Genomic DNA, 19,875 nt, shown 5'->3' on the forward strand with positions numbered 1-19,875 from the left:
CACCACCCCAGCCTCTCCCCCGAGAAGCCCTCCTGCAACTTCCAAGTCAACTTACGTCGATTCAGAGTGTGGCTCCAAGGACATGCTGTCCCAACCCTGCCCCAGTTTTCCTGGCTTGCTGCTTTCTGCAGCCCAAAAGCATTTTGTTTGTGCCTTTCCATCTGGCTGCACTGTTGTTGGTGTTTATCTGTCTCCAAGCTAAATTGGAAGCTTCCAGAAGGTGCTTTTCACTCGGTGCTGTGTTTCTCCCAGTGCCTGTTGGAGGCCCTCACAGAGGGTAGGCGCCTAATGGCTGTTTGGAGCTGCTCAAGGTCACACGCCCTGGGGGTGAGCAGCAGGGTCAGAGTGGCTCCATGTTTCATGAGCCCGGCTCTTCGTCCTGTCCCGGCCTCCCTCCTCCCCCCGCTGGCCATCCTGGTGGCCTCGCAAAAGCACATCACACGAGGGGGGGGGCTTGGTCAGAAGGCCTGGGTGGGTGGCCTCGGCCGCCACAGCACTAAGGGGACACTCCGGTGTCTGGTAACAGTGGCCTTCGCTCCCGCAAACTTCAGTAAATGTGTAACCCGGCCCTGCACTGGCTCGTTCTGTGCAGCAGTGAAACGGTGCATCGATCAGCGTGCCGTCCTGGAAGGGGTCCCAGGGAGAGAGTGGCTTCTGGCGTCCGTCCCCCTGGCCTGCGGTCTGGTCAAGTGATGCAAGCCCCCTCCTCCAGCCTGCTCGCAGGGCGGCCTGGGAACGGCGCCATCTCCACCCCCTGGATATAAACAGGGCCTCGGTGGCCCGGCCGGGAAGCGGCTGCCTTGTCCTGGGACTGAGTGGAAGGTAAGCCGGGACCCCCTCGGGCCTGCTGCGCCCGGCTCTTTCAGGCGCAGCTGAGTGTGGGCTGGGAGGAGGCCGGGAGCCCTGGGGGGGCGGCAGGGAAGCGCTGGCCACCCCACATTTGGGGGCAAGGGGCGAGGGGGGTGGCGGTGATCGTGCACCGCAGGAGACGTGACCACTGAAGCTGCCTCTGCCCCCACAAGACCAGATGTCTGGAGGGGGGCTGGTCTTCCCCCCGGGACCTCACTCCGAGTCTCCCCAGAGGAACTGCTCCTCCTTAGCAACGGGGCAAGACGTCAGGTCCTCCTGCTTCCTCTGAGCAGAACTGGGGACCTTGGGGACGCAGGGGACAGGCAGAGGAGCAGGGTCACAGTGGCCAAGAGTCCACCGGCTCCTCTTCCCATCAGAAGGAGCAGCAAGGCTGGTGCAGGCGGGGCGTGGGGAAGGGGGGGGTCCAGCTTGGTCATCCCCCCGCTGGGCCCCCCAGGGTCACCTGCACCTCCCCCAAGACAGACCGCCAGGGGCTGCCTGTTTGCTCGTCTATAAAACGGGCCTAATGACAGTGCCTGGGCTTCCTCCCTTGTGGGCTGCAGTATAACCTAAGAGAACTAATATGGCATGAAAGTGTTTCTAAACTTGAGGATAAGCTGAAAAGGCAGTATAGCTTGGTACTCAAGCATGTGGACAACAAGGTCTGGGTTGGGGGGTTCTCGGTTCGAGTTCTAGTTCTGTCTCTTACTAGCTGTTGGACCTGAGGCAAGTCACTGGGCCTCTCTGTTCCTCTGCAAAACAGCATCAACGAATTCATTGAACAGCTACACATCCAGGACCTGCTGCCTCCCAGGCACTGCCTTGGGGACGTGGGCTGTGTCAGTGAGCGAGATGGCGGGAGCCCTGCCCTCGTGGGGCTTCCGTTCCCACGGGAGGGGACAGACCAGACACAGAGCATAATAAATACTCAACTGAATCATACAGGGCGCAGCAAGGTGATAAAAGCCAGCAGGACAGGAGAGCTAAGCGTGCCCGGTGTGGCGGGGCACGTGGCAGGGGGACTGTGGCATCGGAGGGTCGGCGGGGAAGGTGAGGCTGCTGTGAGGCCCGGGTGGGCTGACGCAGGAAAGGCCCGGAGCAGCGGCCTGCGGGTGGCGGCGTCACAGAAGCGGGAGCTGTCACCCTCGCCCACGGCCTTTAGAAGCCAGGAGCAGGGAGGGGGAACGGGGAGAGTGAGGGGGTGCTGGGGGGGTTGCTGGGGGAGGGGTCAGGCCGCCACGCTGAGCACTGTCACCGTCACAGGCAGGACCCCACTGTGCACACACGTAGACCCAGCTTGGGGAGCAGCAGGTCCCAGCTGAGAACAAAGACTGCGCAGAGTGGCCCCTGAGATCGCTTCTGCTCAGGAAGGGGGAGGGGCCGCGCCTCCCTGCGTCTCCAGACCCAGCCCTGCGGGGTCCTGTTTGGGGGGGTGGCTCCCCCCGCGATGGGTGCCCACGGGCGTCCCTGCTGCCGTGGCTTCGTCTCACTGTCTGGGTCGGGCACGAACTGCAACTTGGGCTTGTCTGCGCGGGAGGCCTGGAGCAGGGAGGCTCTCCTGGTCACCGGCTTCGCATGCGGACAGCGGGTGGAGCCAACGCACGGGGAGGCTGGGCGAGATGGCGGCCGAGGTCACCAGTCAAAGTCCCTTTGGCAACTGAAAGACCAGAGCAGGACGAAACACACTGTGTGCCTGAGTGGTGGCACCGTGTGGAGGCCGGTGTGGGGACCCGCCTGGGTGCCAGTGCAAGAAGGGTGACTGGGTGGGCTTAGGGGAGGCATCGAGTGACAACAGACCACGGCTCCACAAGAGCCCTGACCAGCACGGGGGGTCGGGAAGGCTGAGGAGTGACACGGTATTACAGGTCACCCCCTCTATGAGGAGTGAGTGAGACGTGGCACAAATTGTTGGAATTGAATGAACCAACAGAAGGAGCATTCATCCCTCCGTGGAGAAGAGCCAGACGGGATAAATTCACAGAGAGCCCAAGAGCCTTCTCCTCCAGGGTCCCGGGCTGGCTCCCGCCGTGCTGTTTGCGACAGTTGAGGCAGGAGCAGAGTCGCAGGACTTTAGGGGGAGTGGGGTGCCGGGGCTCCTCTGGCCCACCCTGGCCATCTGTGTCCAGGGCAGGGGCTCTAACCCTGGCTGCACATCGGAGTCACTTGAGAAGCTTCAAAAACATCCATGCCAGACCCCAGCATAGACTGATGAGTCCGACTGCCGGTGGGCACGCCGAGCCGGGCAGGTGGGACTTCGGAGCTCTGCGGGGGGTGGTGCCACGAAGGGATAGCTGAGAGCTGGTCTGCGGTTGAGACAGGTGGGAAATTCTGGCTGAGCCCTGGCTGCATGTGAGGACCACGGGGGAGACTAAAAACCCATTCCCAAGCCATTGAGTTATCATCTCAGGGGGCGGGGAGGCTTCCACAAAGACTCCCGACTGGCACACACTTGGGTCCCCCGGGAGAGCTCTCAGCCGTTGTGCTCGGGATGCCATAAGCGCCACACACCAAGGGCTTCAGCAGCGCCTATCAATCATCTGGGAGTGCTGGCAGCCAGAAGCCCGAGGTGTAGACAGAGCTGGTTTCTCCGGAGGCCCCTCTCCTCCCCCGAGCTTGCGGAGGGCTGTCTTCTCCTGGTCCTCACATGGTCGACCCTCTGTGTGTCTGTGTCCCCATCTCCTCTTCTTACAAGGACACTGGTCATATTGGAGTGGGGGCCACACTAATGGCCTCATCTTAACTTAATCACTGCTTTAGCGGCCCCGGCTCCTAACACAGTCGCGTTCCGAGGTCCTGGGGGTCAGGACTTGAACACGTGAATTTTGCGGGGAGCAGGGGGCTGAGCAGGAGGGGACCCGATTCTGCCCATAATAGTGCATTCTGCACTTGGGTCAGAGATCTGCCACGGAGCCTGGGACCCCTTTCTCTCTTCAGTGTTTGTAGACAAGGATGGGTTTGTCCTGGGCTGAATGGCTGCAGGGAGTACTGGAACAGCTAGAAGTCTGGCTAGGGCTTATAACAGTTAATTAATAATCCCCTTTCACCCTTTGCAAATGACTCTTCAGGGTTTGCAGAAGTGAGTGCCGCGGTCAGAGATGGGTCCTGCTGGCGTGACCCTGAGAGCCACCGTCCTCTGCCTCGCGGCCTGGGCCGGCCTGGCCACCGGGGACCGGGTGTACATACACCCCTTCCACCTCCTCGTCTACAGCAAGAGCAGCTGCGAGCAGCTGGAGAAGTCCACCGCGGAGACCCTCAAAGAGCCGACCTTCACTCCCGCCCCGATTCAGGCCCAGACGGCCCCGGTGGACGAGGGAGCCCTGCGCCAGCAGCTGGTGCTGGCCGCCGAGGGGCTTGAGGCTGATGACAAGCTGAGGGCCGCCACGGTGGGGATGCTGGCCAACTTCCTGGGCTTCCGCATGTACAAGACGCTCAGCGAGCCGGGGAGCGCCACCGGCGGGGCCCTCGTGCTATCCCCGACGGCCGTCTTCGGCACCCTGGCCTCTTTCTACCTGGGCGCCTCGGACCCCACTGCCCACGAGCTGCAGGCGCTCCTGGGCGTCCCCGGGGAGGACCGGGGCTGCACGTCCCGGCTGGACGGGCACAAGGTCCTCTCCGCCCTGCGGGCCACCCAGGGCCTGCTGGTGGCCCAGGGCGGGGCGGCCGGCCGGGCCCGGCTGCTGCTGTCCACGGTGGTCGGGCTGTTCACGGCCCCGGGCGTGCGCCTGAAGCAGCCCTTCGTGCAGGGCCTGGCTCTCTTCGCCCCCGTCGTGCTCCCGCGCTCTCTGGACCTCTCTGCCGACCCGGAGCTCGCCGCTGAGGAAATGGACAGGTTCCTGCAGGCGGTGACGGGCTGGGGGACGCACAGCCCGGCGGGGGGTCGCAGCAGACAGCACCCTGGTTTTCAACACCCACGTCCACTTCCGAGGTAAGGCAAACCCCTCGTCGGCTCTGGCCCCGGGTCGGGGACAAGGGTGGCCGTTCCCTGTCTCTGCGGACTAGTGTCCAAGTGCGGCTGAGCTAAGCGGCCCGGCCTTGGGGTGGGCAGGGCATGGGTGTGAGGATGCGCCCAGAGACCCCTCCAGCAGGGGAGGCAGCTGTCCCCGGGTCCCGGGATGAGCACCCCCCAGCTGCCACGTGCTGTCACTGCACCACGTCCTTTGCTTTCGTCGTTAAATCCCCTCATGATGCAGCAAAAGGTGTTAGTGAAGACACAGAGACTCCCAGAGACACAGTGCCTTGCTCGGGACGGCACAGCCACCGTGGGGGGTCCCGGGATTCAAACCCACTGCCCCCTTGCTCCACGACCCGGCTCTACACTCAGAAGGGACAGGTTTGCGTCTCTTGAGAGGGTCAAGGACTGGCGTCGCTGGCCCTTGCAGAAATGGCCAATTAGCCTGCTCAAATCCCTTTCGCATGGGAGGGAGTCTTGCCCAAAACTCCTGCTACAAAAATTGCTTATTTCGTTCAACAAATACTCGTGGAGGATTTACTGTTTGTAAGACTCTGAGCCAGGCATCTTGGAGGGGCCGGGGGAAGGCTGTGTAGACCCTGGCCCCGTCGGGTTCTCTCGGCCGGCGGAGCCCAGCGTGCGGGGAAGGCCCGAAGCAGCTGCTGGGCTGGGAAGACAAGCACCAGTGTTGGGGGTCCCCCAGGAAGATGTGCAACCCCTGGGGGACAGGGAGCCAGGCAGGCAGCTGAAAGGCCTGTGGAGGCAGAGGGGGGTTAGTAATAGCGCACGGCGATTTTCTCACCACGACAGTACCCTCAAAGTTTCTGTAAAACCACAGAGGGGCAGACCTGGCCCGCCTTTGGGGGCAGGGGAGAGCGATGCACCAAGGACTGCTCAGATCCCAGTGCTGACCCGTCAAGGGACGGGGGCCGGCCCACGGGTAACCCTGTGCAGGGCAGAGGGGGACCAGGGGCTCAGCTGGCCGTCCCTAAGAGGAGCCCCGGGAGGAGGAGAGCTCACTGAGGGAGGAGTGCCCCCCAAAAGGCAAAGGCAAGAGAGCCACCGGCATCAGAAATGGGGTCTCACTTTGGGGGAGTGTTTGTCCACTGGGCCCAGACTGCGGAGCCGGGCAAGAAGGAGAAAGAGGAGGAAGAAGAAAAATGCGAATCCCGTCAGGACCCGGAAGGCAGCCCTGACCTGCAGCCACCCCCGCCTGGCTCCGTGCTGACCCCGCCCGGCTCCTGCCCTCCCCCGGCCTCGCTGTCCCTCGAATGGAGACGCAGCCGGTGGCCCACACGGTCTGGGAGCTCTGGTTCCATCCGTGCGACCTCGGCCGACAGCGGGGTGTGTCCCACTGTCACAGACCGCGGTGTGGGAGCCGATGAGTTCCAGGCGCCCTTTGCCTGGGACTGGCTGTCCCTAACAGGACTCGCTGTCCCGCTGAGGGACGTGGAAGCCCGGCAGGTTCCGTGACGCCAGCGGACTTAACCTGGAGAGACTCGCTCCCCCTCGGGCTGGGGTGGGAGCGGGCAGCCGGCTGAGCAGGGGGAGGGGCGGCCACCCGCATGCAGACCCCAGCGTCATTTGGGAGGTGGCTTCCCTTTCCTGTTTTAATTTGTTGGAGCAAAAGCGTTTAGTCCTTTTTTTCCTCTAAACTGAAAAGCCACCGGCCAGGCAGGGTGGGCCAGCAAGGTCCCCACAGGGGGGGTGTGAGGAGGGACCCTCCTCTTGCCACCTGCCAGGGCGCACTGAGGACGAGGGAGACACGGGCTCTGCCTCTGTGTTCTCATGAGACCTAGACCCGGGGTGGTGATCGCGTCCAGGTCCTTCCTGCCAGGAACTGTGTCCTCCAGCTGTCCCCTGCTTTCACGTCGGTGACGTCTGAGTCAGGAAAAAGGGAGACTGGACTCTTTTCAACCCTCCCCTGAGACTCCCCAGGGCCGCGTGCCCAGGGGACTGCGCCGTGATGGTCTCTACTCAACTTCACCCAGTTCTGCTAAGAACAGCCGCAAATGGGCCCTGCACACGCAGTGAGGGGACGGCAGAGGGTGGGGTGTGCTGGCGAGAGGTCGCGGTAGGGGGCCGGCTGCTGTGGGGAGAGGCCGGGAGTCACGGTGCTTGAACACGAGTTTGTTCCGTCCCCGGGTGGTGTGACCCTCAGGCCGCTTGGCTCTGCCACCAGCCTCCCCCCGACGCTCACCCAGTCCACAGCCCTGCAAGCAGGAGAGGACAGAGGCTGGCCCCTGCCCCCAGGCCCACGGCAAACCCAAGGGTCACAGCGAGGTCGTGTGACTGTCCCTAGCAGCAGGGGCTGCTGAGAAATGGAGCCTTTGTCCCCAGAGCCTGCGTGGCCGGCTCTGTACGGGGCTCAGAGGACAGCCACAGGCTCCGCCACAGCTGGGGCTGGACCCAGATGGCAAAGTGAGTGTGCACCAAGGACTGCATGGAATCCGCAGTGGTGGCGTGCATCATCCCGCACTGTCCAGCCCGGTAGCCTCACGGAAGCTGGGGACTCCGGGTGACAAGGACATGTCTGTGCCGGTTCCCCAGCTGCAACAGACGGGTCGCTCTGGTGCGGGATGGCAGTGAGGGGGCTGCGCCTGGGTGGGAGCCCTGTACTCAACTGAGCCCTGCTCAATTTTGCTGTGACCCTAAAACCACTCTAAAAACACTTATTAAAGAAAACAAACAAACAAACAAACAAAGTACGGCAAACCACAGCCTTCAGACAAGGATAGACCTGGATTTGAGTTTACCAGGTCAGGTGCCAGCAGAGTGGGTTCCTGAAGGTGACAGATGCAAAACCTCAGGTTCGGTGCCTGGCGTGTCCGGTGTCGTCCGCAGCTGGTGGCTGGGGCTGCCTCAGTGAACTCCAAGGGCTGGATTTTGCAGGAGGAGCCACACTCGGGATTCCCGGGTGGGTGAGGCCCTGAGGCCAGGAGTCTGCAGAGGGCCCGGGGCCGGCCAGGGAAGGAGGCTGAGGCGGGAGCGGGGACAGGAGAGGGCCCTGTGGTGTCCCTCAACCCCTGTGCCAGCCCGGCTGACCCCTCCCTCCTCATCTCTGTCTGGGTTTCAGGGAAGATGAAGGGCTTCTCCCTGCTGCCCGGGCTCCAGGAGTTCTGGGTGGACAACAGCACCTCGGTGTCTGTCCCCATGCTCTCCGGCACGGGCACCTTCCAGCACTGGAGCGATGCCCAGAACAACTTCTCGGTGACTCGCGTGCCCTTCGGCGACAGCGCCTGCCTGCTGCTGGTGCAGCCTCACTGCAGCGCCCACCTGGACGTGGTCGAGGCCCTCGTGTTCCAGCATGACTTCTCCAGCTGGATGAAGCTCCTGTCCCCCCGGTAGGAGCCTCCGGGTCTCCCCTGGAAAGTTGGGGATGTGCCGTCCATCTGCCCAGGGTTGGGAGGCGGGTGACACACATGTGGCACTAGCCGAGCCCGGGCACGGAGCGGCGAGGGCGGCCAGGTAGACTGAGCTCTCGGGCCGGCCTGTGTCCTTCCCGAGCTGGCGAGGTCGGGGGTGGGGAGGAGATGCTTTTTCTGCACTTACATTTACCTACCAGTTCCGAAGGGGGGAGAACATTCCAGTCCCCTCTCTGGCTTTTGGGACGCCCGCCCCGTGCACATGCACATCTGCGGCACACGGGGGCTTCCCTTGATCCAGAACCCGCTGTCGGAGGCTGGGAGAGGCCACGGACGTGTCGTTAGCTCCTCTTGACAAAAACAAGCAATTTCCATCGGTGGGGCTCCGGATTTGCCCTGCATGGCAGGTCCGGATGGGTCAGGCCTGGAAATCTGCTCCCGAAGACAGGCACTAAGGGAACGGACGGCTTCCTGATGTCAACTCCGGCTTTTTTAAGTGTTTTTTTTTTTTTTTTTAATTGGGGTAAAATAGACATAATATGAAATTTGCCATCGTAACCATTCGGTGACACTAAGAACGTGCACATTGTTGTGCAGCTGTCACCACCATCCAGCTCCAGAACTTTCTCGTTTTCCCAAATTGAAACTCTTGTACCCATTAAATACTAAATCCCCATCCCCACTGCCCCCAGCCCCGGCAACCCCTGGTGTCTTCGAGCCTTGTCCGGGGTGTAGCACGTGTCGGAATTTCTTCCTTTCTAAGGCGGAATCACGTTCTGCCGTGTGGGTAGGCCACATTCCGTCACCCACTCACCCACCCACGGACGTGCGGGTGCTCCCGCGTCCTGCCTGTTGTGAACAAGGGCACACGGCCACTCTTGCAAGGCGTGGCTCTGCCACCGAGATGTCCCTGGGCTCTGAGGGACATCAGAAGGAAGAGGCCGTCTATGACAATTGCATCGACATAGCGGCGTGCCCAGTGCAGAGGCTGATGTTGCGCACTGCACCACTGTCCTTTCCTTGTCTGTGTTGCCATCGGGCTCTGCGAGAGGGAGCTAGCGAGACACACTGCGTTATTTTAGAGAATAGCAGTTTTAAAATTATTCAAGTAACACACTTTCAGTAGGGTCAACCTAAGAACAGAATGGACCAAAGAACAGACAGCTACTCACAGCTAATCGCCCCAGATCACCGCTGGTAACGTTCTATGCCGTCGTAGTATTGCAAATGGCGTGAAGGGGTTTTAATTGTATCTTTGCTGAAGTTTTTTCCAAGGGTGAGGGTGACCTAGCCGGGTGAGAAGGGCAAGTGTCCCCTTCTTCAGGGACAGGAGCAAGGAGCATACGCCCACCCGGCTCCCTGGTGGCTCATGGCTTCCCTTGCTGTGTGGCCTGAGGAGTCACGTTTGAGGCCTCTCTGGAACCTTCCTAACGGTGCGTCATCTCCGCAGGGCCATGCGTGTGACGGTGCCCCAGCTGGCGCTGCGCGGCTCCTACGACCTGCAGGACCTGCTGGCCCAGGCCAAGCTGCCCACGCTGCTGGGGGCCAAGGCGAACCTGGGCAGAATCAGTGGTGCCGACATCAGGGTGGGAAAGGTACCGTGCGAGTCCGTGTGCGTGTCTGGCCCGGGTTCTGTGTGTTCTCAGGGTGCGAGGAGCCGACGGGAGGGACACAGAGGAAGCCACGTGGGGCCCGGGGCGCAGGAGGGAGAGAACAGGGCCACGGGTGGGGGAGAAGCATCCAGAGCCTTCGGGGGCTTTGCAGGGACAGGTGCAGAGCAGCAGACCCCTCCCACCCGGCTCCTGCCGTGTGCTCTGTGGCCCTTCTTGGCCTGGCAGCCTCCCCCCACCAGCATCCTCCCCAGATGCTGGGGCAGGGGTGGGACTGGGAGGAGGGGAGGGAGCACCCCAGGCCCGAGCCCCTTCTTCGGGGAAATGCTCGGCAGCAGACAGACTTTTCCTCTGCCCCGTGCCGCGAGGCACATCTGCACCTACGAGGACATACCTGGGTGCTCTGGGTGCTGTGCTGGGTGCAGGGGACAGATGGGCGTCACTGCAGGCGTCATGAGCCCTCTGTGCTAAGTTAGCTGAGCGCTGGGGGAGGGGCACAGCAGAGCAGCCAGGAAGCCCACCCCGGACAGCCAGGTGCAGGGTGGAGACAGGAGTGTGAGGGGCATGGTAGGGAGGAGCCATCAGTGAGTTGGGCCGGGATGGCGAGTAAGGGTCGTCTACATAAGCACACCTTTGTCTACACTGGGGGGCATGTGTGTGCTATGCATTTCCCGGGAGGCTGGAGAAACACCCCCCTCCAGGACAGCGAGCGCAGCCCCCCTGCGCCCGGTGTGCCCAGGTGCCATCGCAGTGTTGCTCCCTGCAGGTGGGGAACAGCGTCCTGTTTGAACTCCAAGCAGACGACGGAGAGCAGCCCACGGAGTCTGCCCAGCGGCCCGGCGGGCCCGAGGCCTTGGAGGTGACCCTGAGCAGCCCGTTCCTGTTTGCCGTGTACGAGCGCCACGCCACCGCCCTGCACTTCCTGGGCCGCGTGACCCACCCGCTGAGCGTGGCCTGAGGCCAGGCCCGGGAGGGGGGCCCTGCAGGGCCTCTGTCCTCGCCACCGGGGCACAGCCAGCGATTTGTCCAGTCTCCCACCTTCCTCTCTACCGCGTCTACGCCGAGCTGGAGAGCAGCCGTCTGTGCTTGGTGACGGTGGGGCCGGGCAGAGCGAGAGAGGAATCCTGGCAGCACAAACAGCCTCCCGGGTGGTTGGGTTCAATTTGGAGGATGGGGGTGGGGACCAGGAACTGGAGCTTCGCACAGAACTATTGTTCCAGAAGGATTTTGGTCCAACCGACTTGTTTGTGAAACCAAAAAGTGTTCCCTTTTTAGCTGAGAAGAGAAATTGGATTTTAATATTAAAATACACATTTTTTTTCATTGCTTTTGTTTGTATTTAGCTTAATGAACGTGAGACTATGACCTTCATGCAGTTTCCAATGCTTTAGTTTTGTTTTCATAGATATTTGTGATTTTTCAACAACACATTACGAAAGATGCAAACGTCTGAATTTACGTTAGAATGTGAAACCGTGGCTGGTTATCCCTCCTTTGTGTTAATAATAAATGTTTTGCAACAATAAGCCAAAAAGTTCTGTCTTTCATTTAGCAGCAGAACAGACACACGCAGCCGAGCCGACAGGCTGCGCCCGCCGGCGCCATAGGTGGTCTCCGCGGCAGGCCCGGCACGTCCCTGTCCTCGGAGAAGTCCTAGGTCATGGGTTTCTCTGGACACGTCCATCCGTATGCAGTGATGCCACCTGTGTGACGGGCGGGGGCGGGGCCCGGGGAGGCTGCACCCCACATGGCCCCCGGGACAGGAAGTGGGCAGAGGGGCCCGACTTCCCTCCCAGCGACTCGGGGTCAGACAGCCGTGTGTCCCAGGCGTGCGGAGTGGGAGACAGAAATGAGCCATCACAGGTAAGTATTTGCAGGTTCCTTTCTGTGTCCTGAGTGTCCCTGCCGGCTTCCCTTCCACGGGATTGGACCCACAGCTTGGAAACCCTGGGCGAGGAGGAGGAGGAGGAGGAGGAGGGGGAGGGGGGGCTCCCCGCAGGCCCGTTGCTGTCACTTGGTGACAATGACAGTGCTGCCTTATGTCTGTGAAGCTCTTGATCTTCCTCCCTTCCGCAAACACTGAAATACGTAGGTAAGCAGCGTGTCAGCCACTGCGCAGAGCCAAGGGGCCCCTACGTAGAGCCCAGGGGACCTATTGTGACAGCCCTCCAGGTCCCAGCCTCCCCGCACGCCCGAGCATCTCGCTCCGACCTTGAACGCACCTCCCTGCCTCCGCGTCACCAGGACAGCGCGTCCCCTAGTTCGCACTCAAGGGACTGTGTTTGCCACATCAGTGCCTGTCGTTCCTTCATCATGACGCATGTCACCGGTTTTATTTGGGGTCCCCTTCACTCCCGCTCTCGGTGCTCCGTGGTTTGTTCTCCCCTCAAGGGCTGCTGGGGTGGACGCGGGCTCCTGTGTACTCTCCGAAATGGCCACTGGATGCCAAGTTCCGGGGAGAACTGGAAGTACAGGGACCAGACGTCCTTCAAAGTCTCGCTGTTCACAGTGTGGCCCTGGGACGAGCGGCAGCAATGGCGGCCATGGGAGCTTCTCAGAATGCGAAATCTCAGGCCCACCTGGACCCACAGTCGCTGCCAGTCGGGATCCTGGCTGCGCGTGAGACCCGGAGGGACCTCAGCTGGGGGGTGCTTCCAACAGCCCCCGGGAAATTTGTCAGGTCCCACATCTCTTAATGAATTTGGAAAACCAAAATATTTTTGTTATTCACTTGGCAGCAAAACTAGACCTGAACAGCCACGAGGCTGTCGAAGATCTTTACATGATAACAGTTGAGAGTGTGAATATTCCACACCCCCCTGGGAATGGTCCAGGATATAGAGGATATAAAGCACTTTACCTTTCTAAAGTCTGGAAAACTCCAACTACTGACACGTGCACTGAAGGTTTTGGACGGTGGATTGTGGGTTTGAATATCATGCCCTGTGATTTTCCTCTAATAGACTTTATTTTTTAGAGCAGTTTTAGGCTCACGGCAAAACTGAGAGGAAGGTACAGCAACTCCCCATATGCCCCCTGCCCCTGCAGGCGTCCCCCACTACCAACCTCCCACACCAGAGTGGGACGTTTCTCACAGCCCACAAATCCGCATCGACACGTCTTCATCAGCCAGGCCACGGTCTACACTCGCATTCACTCTCGGAGTTGCGCGTCCTACGGGCTTGGACAGACGTGCGCTGACACGTGTCCACCATCACTGCATCACACAGAGGCGTGTCACTGCCTGAAGTCCCTGTGTGCCCTGCCTGGTCATCCCTCCTCCCTCCCAACTCCCAGCCACCACTGACCTGTCACCGCCTTCCCCACGGCCTTGCCTTTCCGTGGCGTGTGCTGGAATCCAGCGTAGCGTTTTCAGACGGCTTCCTTCACTCAGTGATCTGCATGTACAGTCCCCACAGCTTTCGTGGACTGACAGCTCCTTTCTTTTTATTGCTGAATAATATCCCATCGTCTGGATGTAACACGGTTTATTTACCCATTTCCCTACCGAAACGCATCTCGGTTGCTTCCAAGTTTTGGCCGTGGTGAGGGCAGCTGCTATAAACAGCCGTGTGCAGGTTTCTGTGCGGATGCGCTTTCCCCATGCAACTTTTAAAGTTGCAGAATGATCAGAGATGTCCTGGGTGACTCTGACGGATCACGAGCACTGTGTGTGTTGACATGTCAGCGACTCCATGGCCTTGGGACAGAAGGGGTCTCGGAGCCCACATCCCTGCATTCGGGTTGCCTCATTCTTCTAGCAAGTTACCTGGGAAGATTTACTGCTCTGAGGCTTGGTTGTAAGTTGCGTCAGGTGGGCTCAGAGCAGCCTTGGCGTCTAGGCGGGTGGCAGTCACCACCGGGCCAGATCCTGAGTCTCTCTGTTCTGGCTGCAGCCAACACACCTCTCCAGGCCCCTTGAGCTCCGGGGATTGTTCCGCCTGCCCCTTTCTGGGGACTCTCTCGCTGGCTTTGACAGCCTCTTCCCGCAGGCAGCCTCACCAGCGCCCAGCGACACACACAAAGCGACACTCCACGCAGGACGCGGGGCCACTGCAGGACCGGCCTACCTGTCCCCGCCACCTGGGGCCCTGCTCTGCCCACGCCCAGCGCCTGAGCAGCGCCGACTCCTACGTGGTGCCTCGTTTTCTCAGTTGCTTAAGATCCATGTAGTTGGACTACGCCAGAAATTTAACCAATCAAAATGCTACCTCGAAGATTAGTAACACATTTTAGTTCCAGATTAGTGAGAGCTAAGAAAAACGAAGAATCCTGATTGTTCTGAAACTCAATCTCAAGTGAAAACTATTAACAATCGAGGGTTGAGTGGAACATGGAAGGAGGGACTTTGGGAGTCAGATAAAGGTAATGCTTGTAGCTAACAGGTATCGCCGCCACCCAACACGAGACAAGCAGGTTCACACCAGGAATGTTTGCAAATCTCGAGACAGACAGCGGTTCCTTCAGAGCCGCTGGGGCCGAGGTCTTACGGAGAGAGGGCTGCCAACCGGCAAAGGCCTGCCTTTTCACGAATCGCTGGAACCATCTGGAATGCTTGGTTGCTGATGGGGAGAGATCTAGCAGATGTATTCAGATGCCATGGATAGAGAAAGTACCAGGGCCTTCAAACAGACTCCTAACAGAGCTTGCTCACGAACCTAACACTAGCTCAGCGTCAGAGGTTTGCTACTATTCTTGAGTTCTGGAACGTGAACACAGCATGAAGGGTCTGCGTGTTGTCAGTGACGGGTCACGCTGGCGTCCCCACTGCACCACCAGAGCTGCTGCTGCGGTTAGAGCAACGTCCAGACCCCCGTGCCAGAGCGTCAAGGGGATTTTAAAAGGGCACAGCAAGGGAGTCAGCACTCGCCTCCCGCATCACAGCACCTCTGCAGGGTCGTCAAGCCACGTGGCAGCCCTGTCCGTGGGCAGGTTTTGTGACTACGGCTCTGCATTACTGGCAAAGGTCTGGACAGGAGATTGGGGAGTGTAGCTGAAGAAGCTCCAAATCCATTTTGTTCTAGTCCAGACTACAGTTTCCAGCCCCGCACGACCGAGCTCCACACACCGAGCGGGTGGGAGGATTGTGTGCCCACCCAGACTGGGGCCACGGCCACCCCGTGTGTCCCCCACGCTCTGCCCCCTTTCTGGCTGGCTGCGGTGGAGGTGGCGTGGGCTAAATGGTGGCCTCCAAAAAGATAAGTCCACTCTCTAACCCCCCGGAACCTGTGCCTGTGACTGTATTTGGAAAGAGGGTCTTTGCGGATGTCACTGAGCCAGGGATCTCAGGACGAGACCCTCCTGGATTGACTGGGGGGGTGCAGAGGGGCAGAGTGTCCTCAATCCAGTGACTTGTGTCCCTGTAAGAGTCAGGAGGGGAGAAGACACAGAGAGGAGGCCACGTGAAGACGGAGGCAGAGACGGGAGTTATGCTGCCACAGGCCAAGGCCAAGGCCACCACCTTGAGCCATGAGGAGCTGGAGGAGGGAAGGATTCTCCCGCAGAGCCTTGCGAGGCTGCTCGCAGCCCACGCACACCCTGGTTCTGGGCCTCCACCTTGGGGACTCTGAGGAGCAGCTCTGCTGGGCTGAGCCGCCACGGCTGTGGCCATTGGCTACGCCAGCCCCGGGGAACCATCCAGGGGGCTCCCCCAGGGAGAGCTTGGGCGCCACAGGGCAGAGGTGGCCGACTCCTAACCGTGCAGCGTGACACCAGCAAGAAGGAAACTTCTCGTGCGCTTCCTGTGTTTGAGGCCCTCTGCTGAGTCTATATAACATTGAAAATAATTAGTTTTACAGTTAAAAAGGATTATGTCATCTTTAAACTTTACTCAGTCATGGTGATCCTCCGAAGCAGAGGGATGAAACACACATCAAAGACAGGAGAGGGGCTCCGGGGAACAGCAGAGAAGCGTTCTGAGACTTGGCGCTTTTTACCCAAACAGTCTCGTTTCCCAAGCCTAGAAATAGGCATTGTGACATCAAGACCGTCACCACCGTGGGACAAGCTGGGAAGGGTGGTGTTGCTAAGTCCAGGGCCTGTCAGGGCTTCATGGGGTCAGAGAAATCAGTAATTTGGGTTCCAATCCTGCACTGCTAACTTCTCTGTTCTAGTGCTATGAGGGAGGATAGGAGAATTACCTAACAGTTAATAAACTGGGCTCTGGAACTCTCTGGCCTGGGTTTAAATCCACTTGTTAGTTATCTCAGTGACCTGATAATGTGTCTGTTTCCTCATCTGTACAACGGGGATGATAAAGCTGGAGCTAGAGTGGGCTGATGAGCGATACGCTGCTCCTCCGTGTTTTGAAGCAAATGAGGAAGGCAGAGTCCGGGAGGTGGGGACAAGCACTCGGGGGTCTACAGTCGATGAAGATCGGGCCGGCAGAAGGGGCTTGGAGACACGTGGCTACTCCGGCAGCTGCGCCCCGGATCCACTTAGCCAGGCTGGAACTACGTTCTCCACGACTGCCTTCCCGGGCTGGCTCAAGGCTGGTCTTGGCCGCAAGATGCACCTGCAGGAGGCTCGGAAAGTGAGCAAAGCGGCAGCGTGATCACACGCAGCAGGCGGGGCTCTGGGCAGCTCACGCGTGTTGACGCAGAGCTGCAGGTGCTCCCGTCGGCGCGGGGTGGGTGGCAGGCATGGGGCGGGCCGTGGGCCTGCAGCTCCTTCGGGTCCTGTTGGATCCCTTCCTTCAGCTTCCCCAGATCCTGGGCCAGGTGCCCGTGTAGCTTCCAGAAGGTGCCAGCTTCCTCCACAGATCACCCCATCAGTGACCCTGGGAAACCTGGAGGAAGCAAGAGCCAGAGGTGGGCTCCGTTTATCCCCACGGGCTCCAGTTCACCCGGGCTGTCCCGGCTGGCGACAGCCTTGCCCAGCTGGCGAGCCGGCTCCCACACAGGCGTCTGTCAGGCGTGCCAGGCCCTGGGAAGAAATCCCTTCTGCCCTCCCCTACGGTTCTGTCCCTCTGGCCACACTGCCCAACACCGGACTCCAACAGTTGGGCCCCTGAGGGGGCAGGGCCTCGGCGGCTCGGCCTGGAGTGCACGCTCTCCCCTCTCCCCGCAGGCAGCAGACAAAGGCCGAGGGCCGCTGTGCGGGCACAGAGAGCAGGAGCCTCCTCGTGGGGCCTGTCGGACACGCAGCCGCTCCCGGGGCTTTCACTGGGGCTTCCTGACCTCTCTGGCCCCCTCATCACAGTGCTGAAAGGTCGCTCCTGCTAACCCCGGGATCTGCTTTAATTTCCTGTTCTTTTCCTTTCTCTCCGTCTAGCTAGCCTTGGAACAAAGGGACTGAGGGGCAGGGGAATGCGAAGCTGCTTCACGGAAGCTGGAAGGGCAGCTGCCGCGGCTGCAGCCAGATCTCAGGACGCCCGTGCTGTGCGGGGCTGGGAGTTAAGGACCAACGACAACCTCAGCGCCTTCCCAGTCTCCCCTCCTCCCTCCGTCGCCCGCCCCGTGTGTGTGTTCCTCCTCCAGGAACGGAGCTGCCGCCCATCTAAGGGAGGGTCTGTGCTGGACAGGACCCTCTGGATGGGGGTTAGAGGGAGCATCTGCCTGTATGGGGACACGTGTCCTTTAGGGCATGAGTGACGAGAGGAATTTACAAATAAAAGGCACACGCACTCTTGGCAGACACTTCTTTTATTCAGGAAGTAAATCCTTCCTAGGGGTTCCGGCTCCCGAGCGCGGTCCGGGTGAGGAGCCCGACAGACCGAGCGAGAGCGGAGGACCCGGATTGCAGACTCTTCCAGAAGGTGCAGGGGCGGCCGCAGTTCTGGTCCTAACAGAGAAGGGCGTTTCCGGGCCACACGGCCCCTCCACGGCAGCTGCCGCCCCCAGCCAGGCTCAGGGAGACAACCGGATTTTATATTCATACACATAGATTTACTTTAATCACATTTTAGAAATCAGCTCTTCCACGCTAAGATTCACAATAAAAATAAAATAATCTGTTCTGTAAACTATAGTAGAAAGTTTCAAATGTCTTAAAAACTATCTTCCACACAATGGAAAAGGCTTTTGTGTTGTTCTGGGTGAGAGAAGACCCAAAGACGCTGAGAGGGCGTTGCCGGCCACGCTGGAAGCACTTCTTGGCTGCAGAGGCCGCGGGAGGACAGAGCCGCTTTCTTCCTTCCAGGCCCGGAGCCCAGCTTCCTCCCCCCGGGGGCCTCCAGGATGCCTAGGACTGTTCTGCTGTCGCCTGGTCCTTGGCAGCCGCCACCAGCTCTGCCAGAGCTGGGAAGCTTTTAATGTCCCTGGTTCGCAAGCCCATCTTTTGTATCTGCAAAGGCCACGAGAACGATTGTGTTACTGCAGTTTACGCCGAATGTGGAAAAGAGACCCTTATAAAAGACAGAACAGAAATCTCCACTCCCACTCCCAGTAAACCAGAGAAAGACAGTTCCCGAAAGACTCGCTGGGTATTTTCTTCTTTAGAGCAAGGATTTACTTATCCAAATGTCAGGCTTTTGGGGTCACTTAGCATTCTAAGAAGCCAGTATGTTAATTCACCTCAGTCCATCCAACAAGACAGGACAAGAGCCTCTTTTGTGGACTTACATTCCAGAAAATAAAATTCACATTAAAAGAAATAAAAAAGTGAACTATTTTGTAAGTGGACAATGTTCGAAAAAGTGTTGGCCTGAGCTCTCAGTCTCTTAACATATCACCAGCAACCTTTTAGAATCTGATGAGCTGAACACTCTGGCACAGGAATACCATGGATTATCCCGGTAACCAAGACATGGCATACTATGTTCCCACTTCTGTTTAAAAACAACAGCAAGCCAGACGCGGTGGCTCACGCCTGTAATTCTAACACCCTGGGAGGCCGAGGTGGGAGGATCGCTTGAGCTCAGGAATTCGAGATCACCATGAGCAAAAGCGAGACCCCCTCTCTACTAAAAATAGAAAGAAATTAGAAAGGCGTGGTGGTGAGCGCCTGTAGTCCCAGCTACTCAGGAGGCTGAGGCAGGAGGATTGTTTGAGCCCAGGAGTTGGAGGTTGCTGTGAGCTAGGCTGACGTCACGGCACTCTAGCCCAGGCAACAGAGCAAGACTCTGTCTCAATAAAAATGAAATTAAAAGAATTAAAAACCCAACAACAGCAAACACACACAACACACACACACACGTAGATCCGGCAGACACACACCAAGCACTCGTCAGCATTCTGTGTTAGCTCTGGGACTTTGGGGGCACCTTCTCCTCCCTCTCCCCCCATCCCTCCCCTTCCTTTCTTTCTTCCCTTTCTGTCACTTATTGGCTCTTCATTTTTCTGTACCAAATTTTCTTGCTTGTACAAAGACTAAGTTTCTCTTGTGAAATAAAGAAACATGGCAGTTGACTTCTGCCAGCATATACCTCTAAACTCACCTCAAAGTGGAAAAAATTTAGATTTTCAGTGATGACCCTCATGTAAAAAAAGAAATTTCTTAGTGAGCTAGAAAACCCAGTGTCTTCTGATGGAAATTTTATGAATTTACTTCTTTTTCTCTGACAAAGGTCTTCCTTGAGGATCTACTGCTACGTGGGAGACCTAAAAAGTTTACAAGACCTGTTTCTGAACATGCACAAGTCTTACGACGCTGAGGATGCCGCCTCAGCACGGGTGAAGAGGCATTTGGTGCTCGTCGCCCCGGTCACCCCCTAAGTGCTGATGTGCGTGCTAATGTTCAGCTGTGTATTATGATCTGATATCTGCATTTTATGGAAAACCTCCCAAACCCAGAGAGGGAAGCAAAGCAGTTGTGCCCAGACAACCTCCCACGCACACAGGAGGTGATGCTTTCATAGCTGCTCTAAGCCAAAGCAGCAAGATTTTGAAGACCCGGGTTCAGCGCCAACCGTGCACCCGGCACTTTCTAGGCAGTGGACCAGAGGACGCCACCTTTGCCGCGACCCCCACTGCCGAGGGTGCCGGGAGCACCAGCCACTGGGGACCCAAGCAGAGGCCGCAGCACCGAAGAGCACTGCATGGACTTCAGACCAGGAATCTCAGCATTCTTCCACCTTTCTTTCTCATACATAGTCCCAAGATGCAAATCTTCACCTTCAAAGTAACCTGGGCCCCAGGCTCTTTCTCTTGACACCCGGGAACTG

General features: G+C 58.9%; 2 protein-coding genes across 2 annotated transcripts in view; one reads left to right on the top strand and one right to left on the bottom strand.

Moving 5' to 3' along the window:
* The first annotated feature begins 662 nt into the window (after nucleotides 1–662).
* On the top strand, nucleotides 663–11,299 carry AGT (angiotensinogen). The gene is given in 6 exon segments (XM_045537294.1): nucleotides 663–822; nucleotides 3,915–4,708; nucleotides 4,710–4,774; nucleotides 7,875–8,142; nucleotides 9,614–9,758; nucleotides 10,540–11,299. Coding segments are annotated over 5 exon segments (1,434 nt in total). The 5' UTR covers nucleotides 663–822; nucleotides 3,915–3,944; the 3' UTR covers nucleotides 10,732–11,299.
* A 6,099-nt stretch (nucleotides 11,300–17,398) lies between these two features.
* The window catches only part of COG2 (component of oligomeric golgi complex 2), a 47,045-nt gene continuing 44,568 nt past the window's right edge, over nucleotides 17,399–19,875 (bottom strand). Inside the window, exon 18 of the mRNA XM_045537295.1 lies at nucleotides 17,399–18,056. Within this exon, the coding sequence (XP_045393251.1) occupies nucleotides 17,955–18,056 (102 nt within the window). The 3' untranslated portion in view covers nucleotides 17,399–17,954. The remainder of the gene's footprint in view (nucleotides 18,057–19,875) is intronic.

This window comes from Lemur catta, chromosome 25, assembly GCF_020740605.2.
Source record: "Lemur catta isolate mLemCat1 chromosome 25, mLemCat1.pri, whole genome shotgun sequence".
Lineage (NCBI taxonomy): Eukaryota > Metazoa > Chordata > Mammalia > Primates > Lemuridae > Lemur > Lemur catta.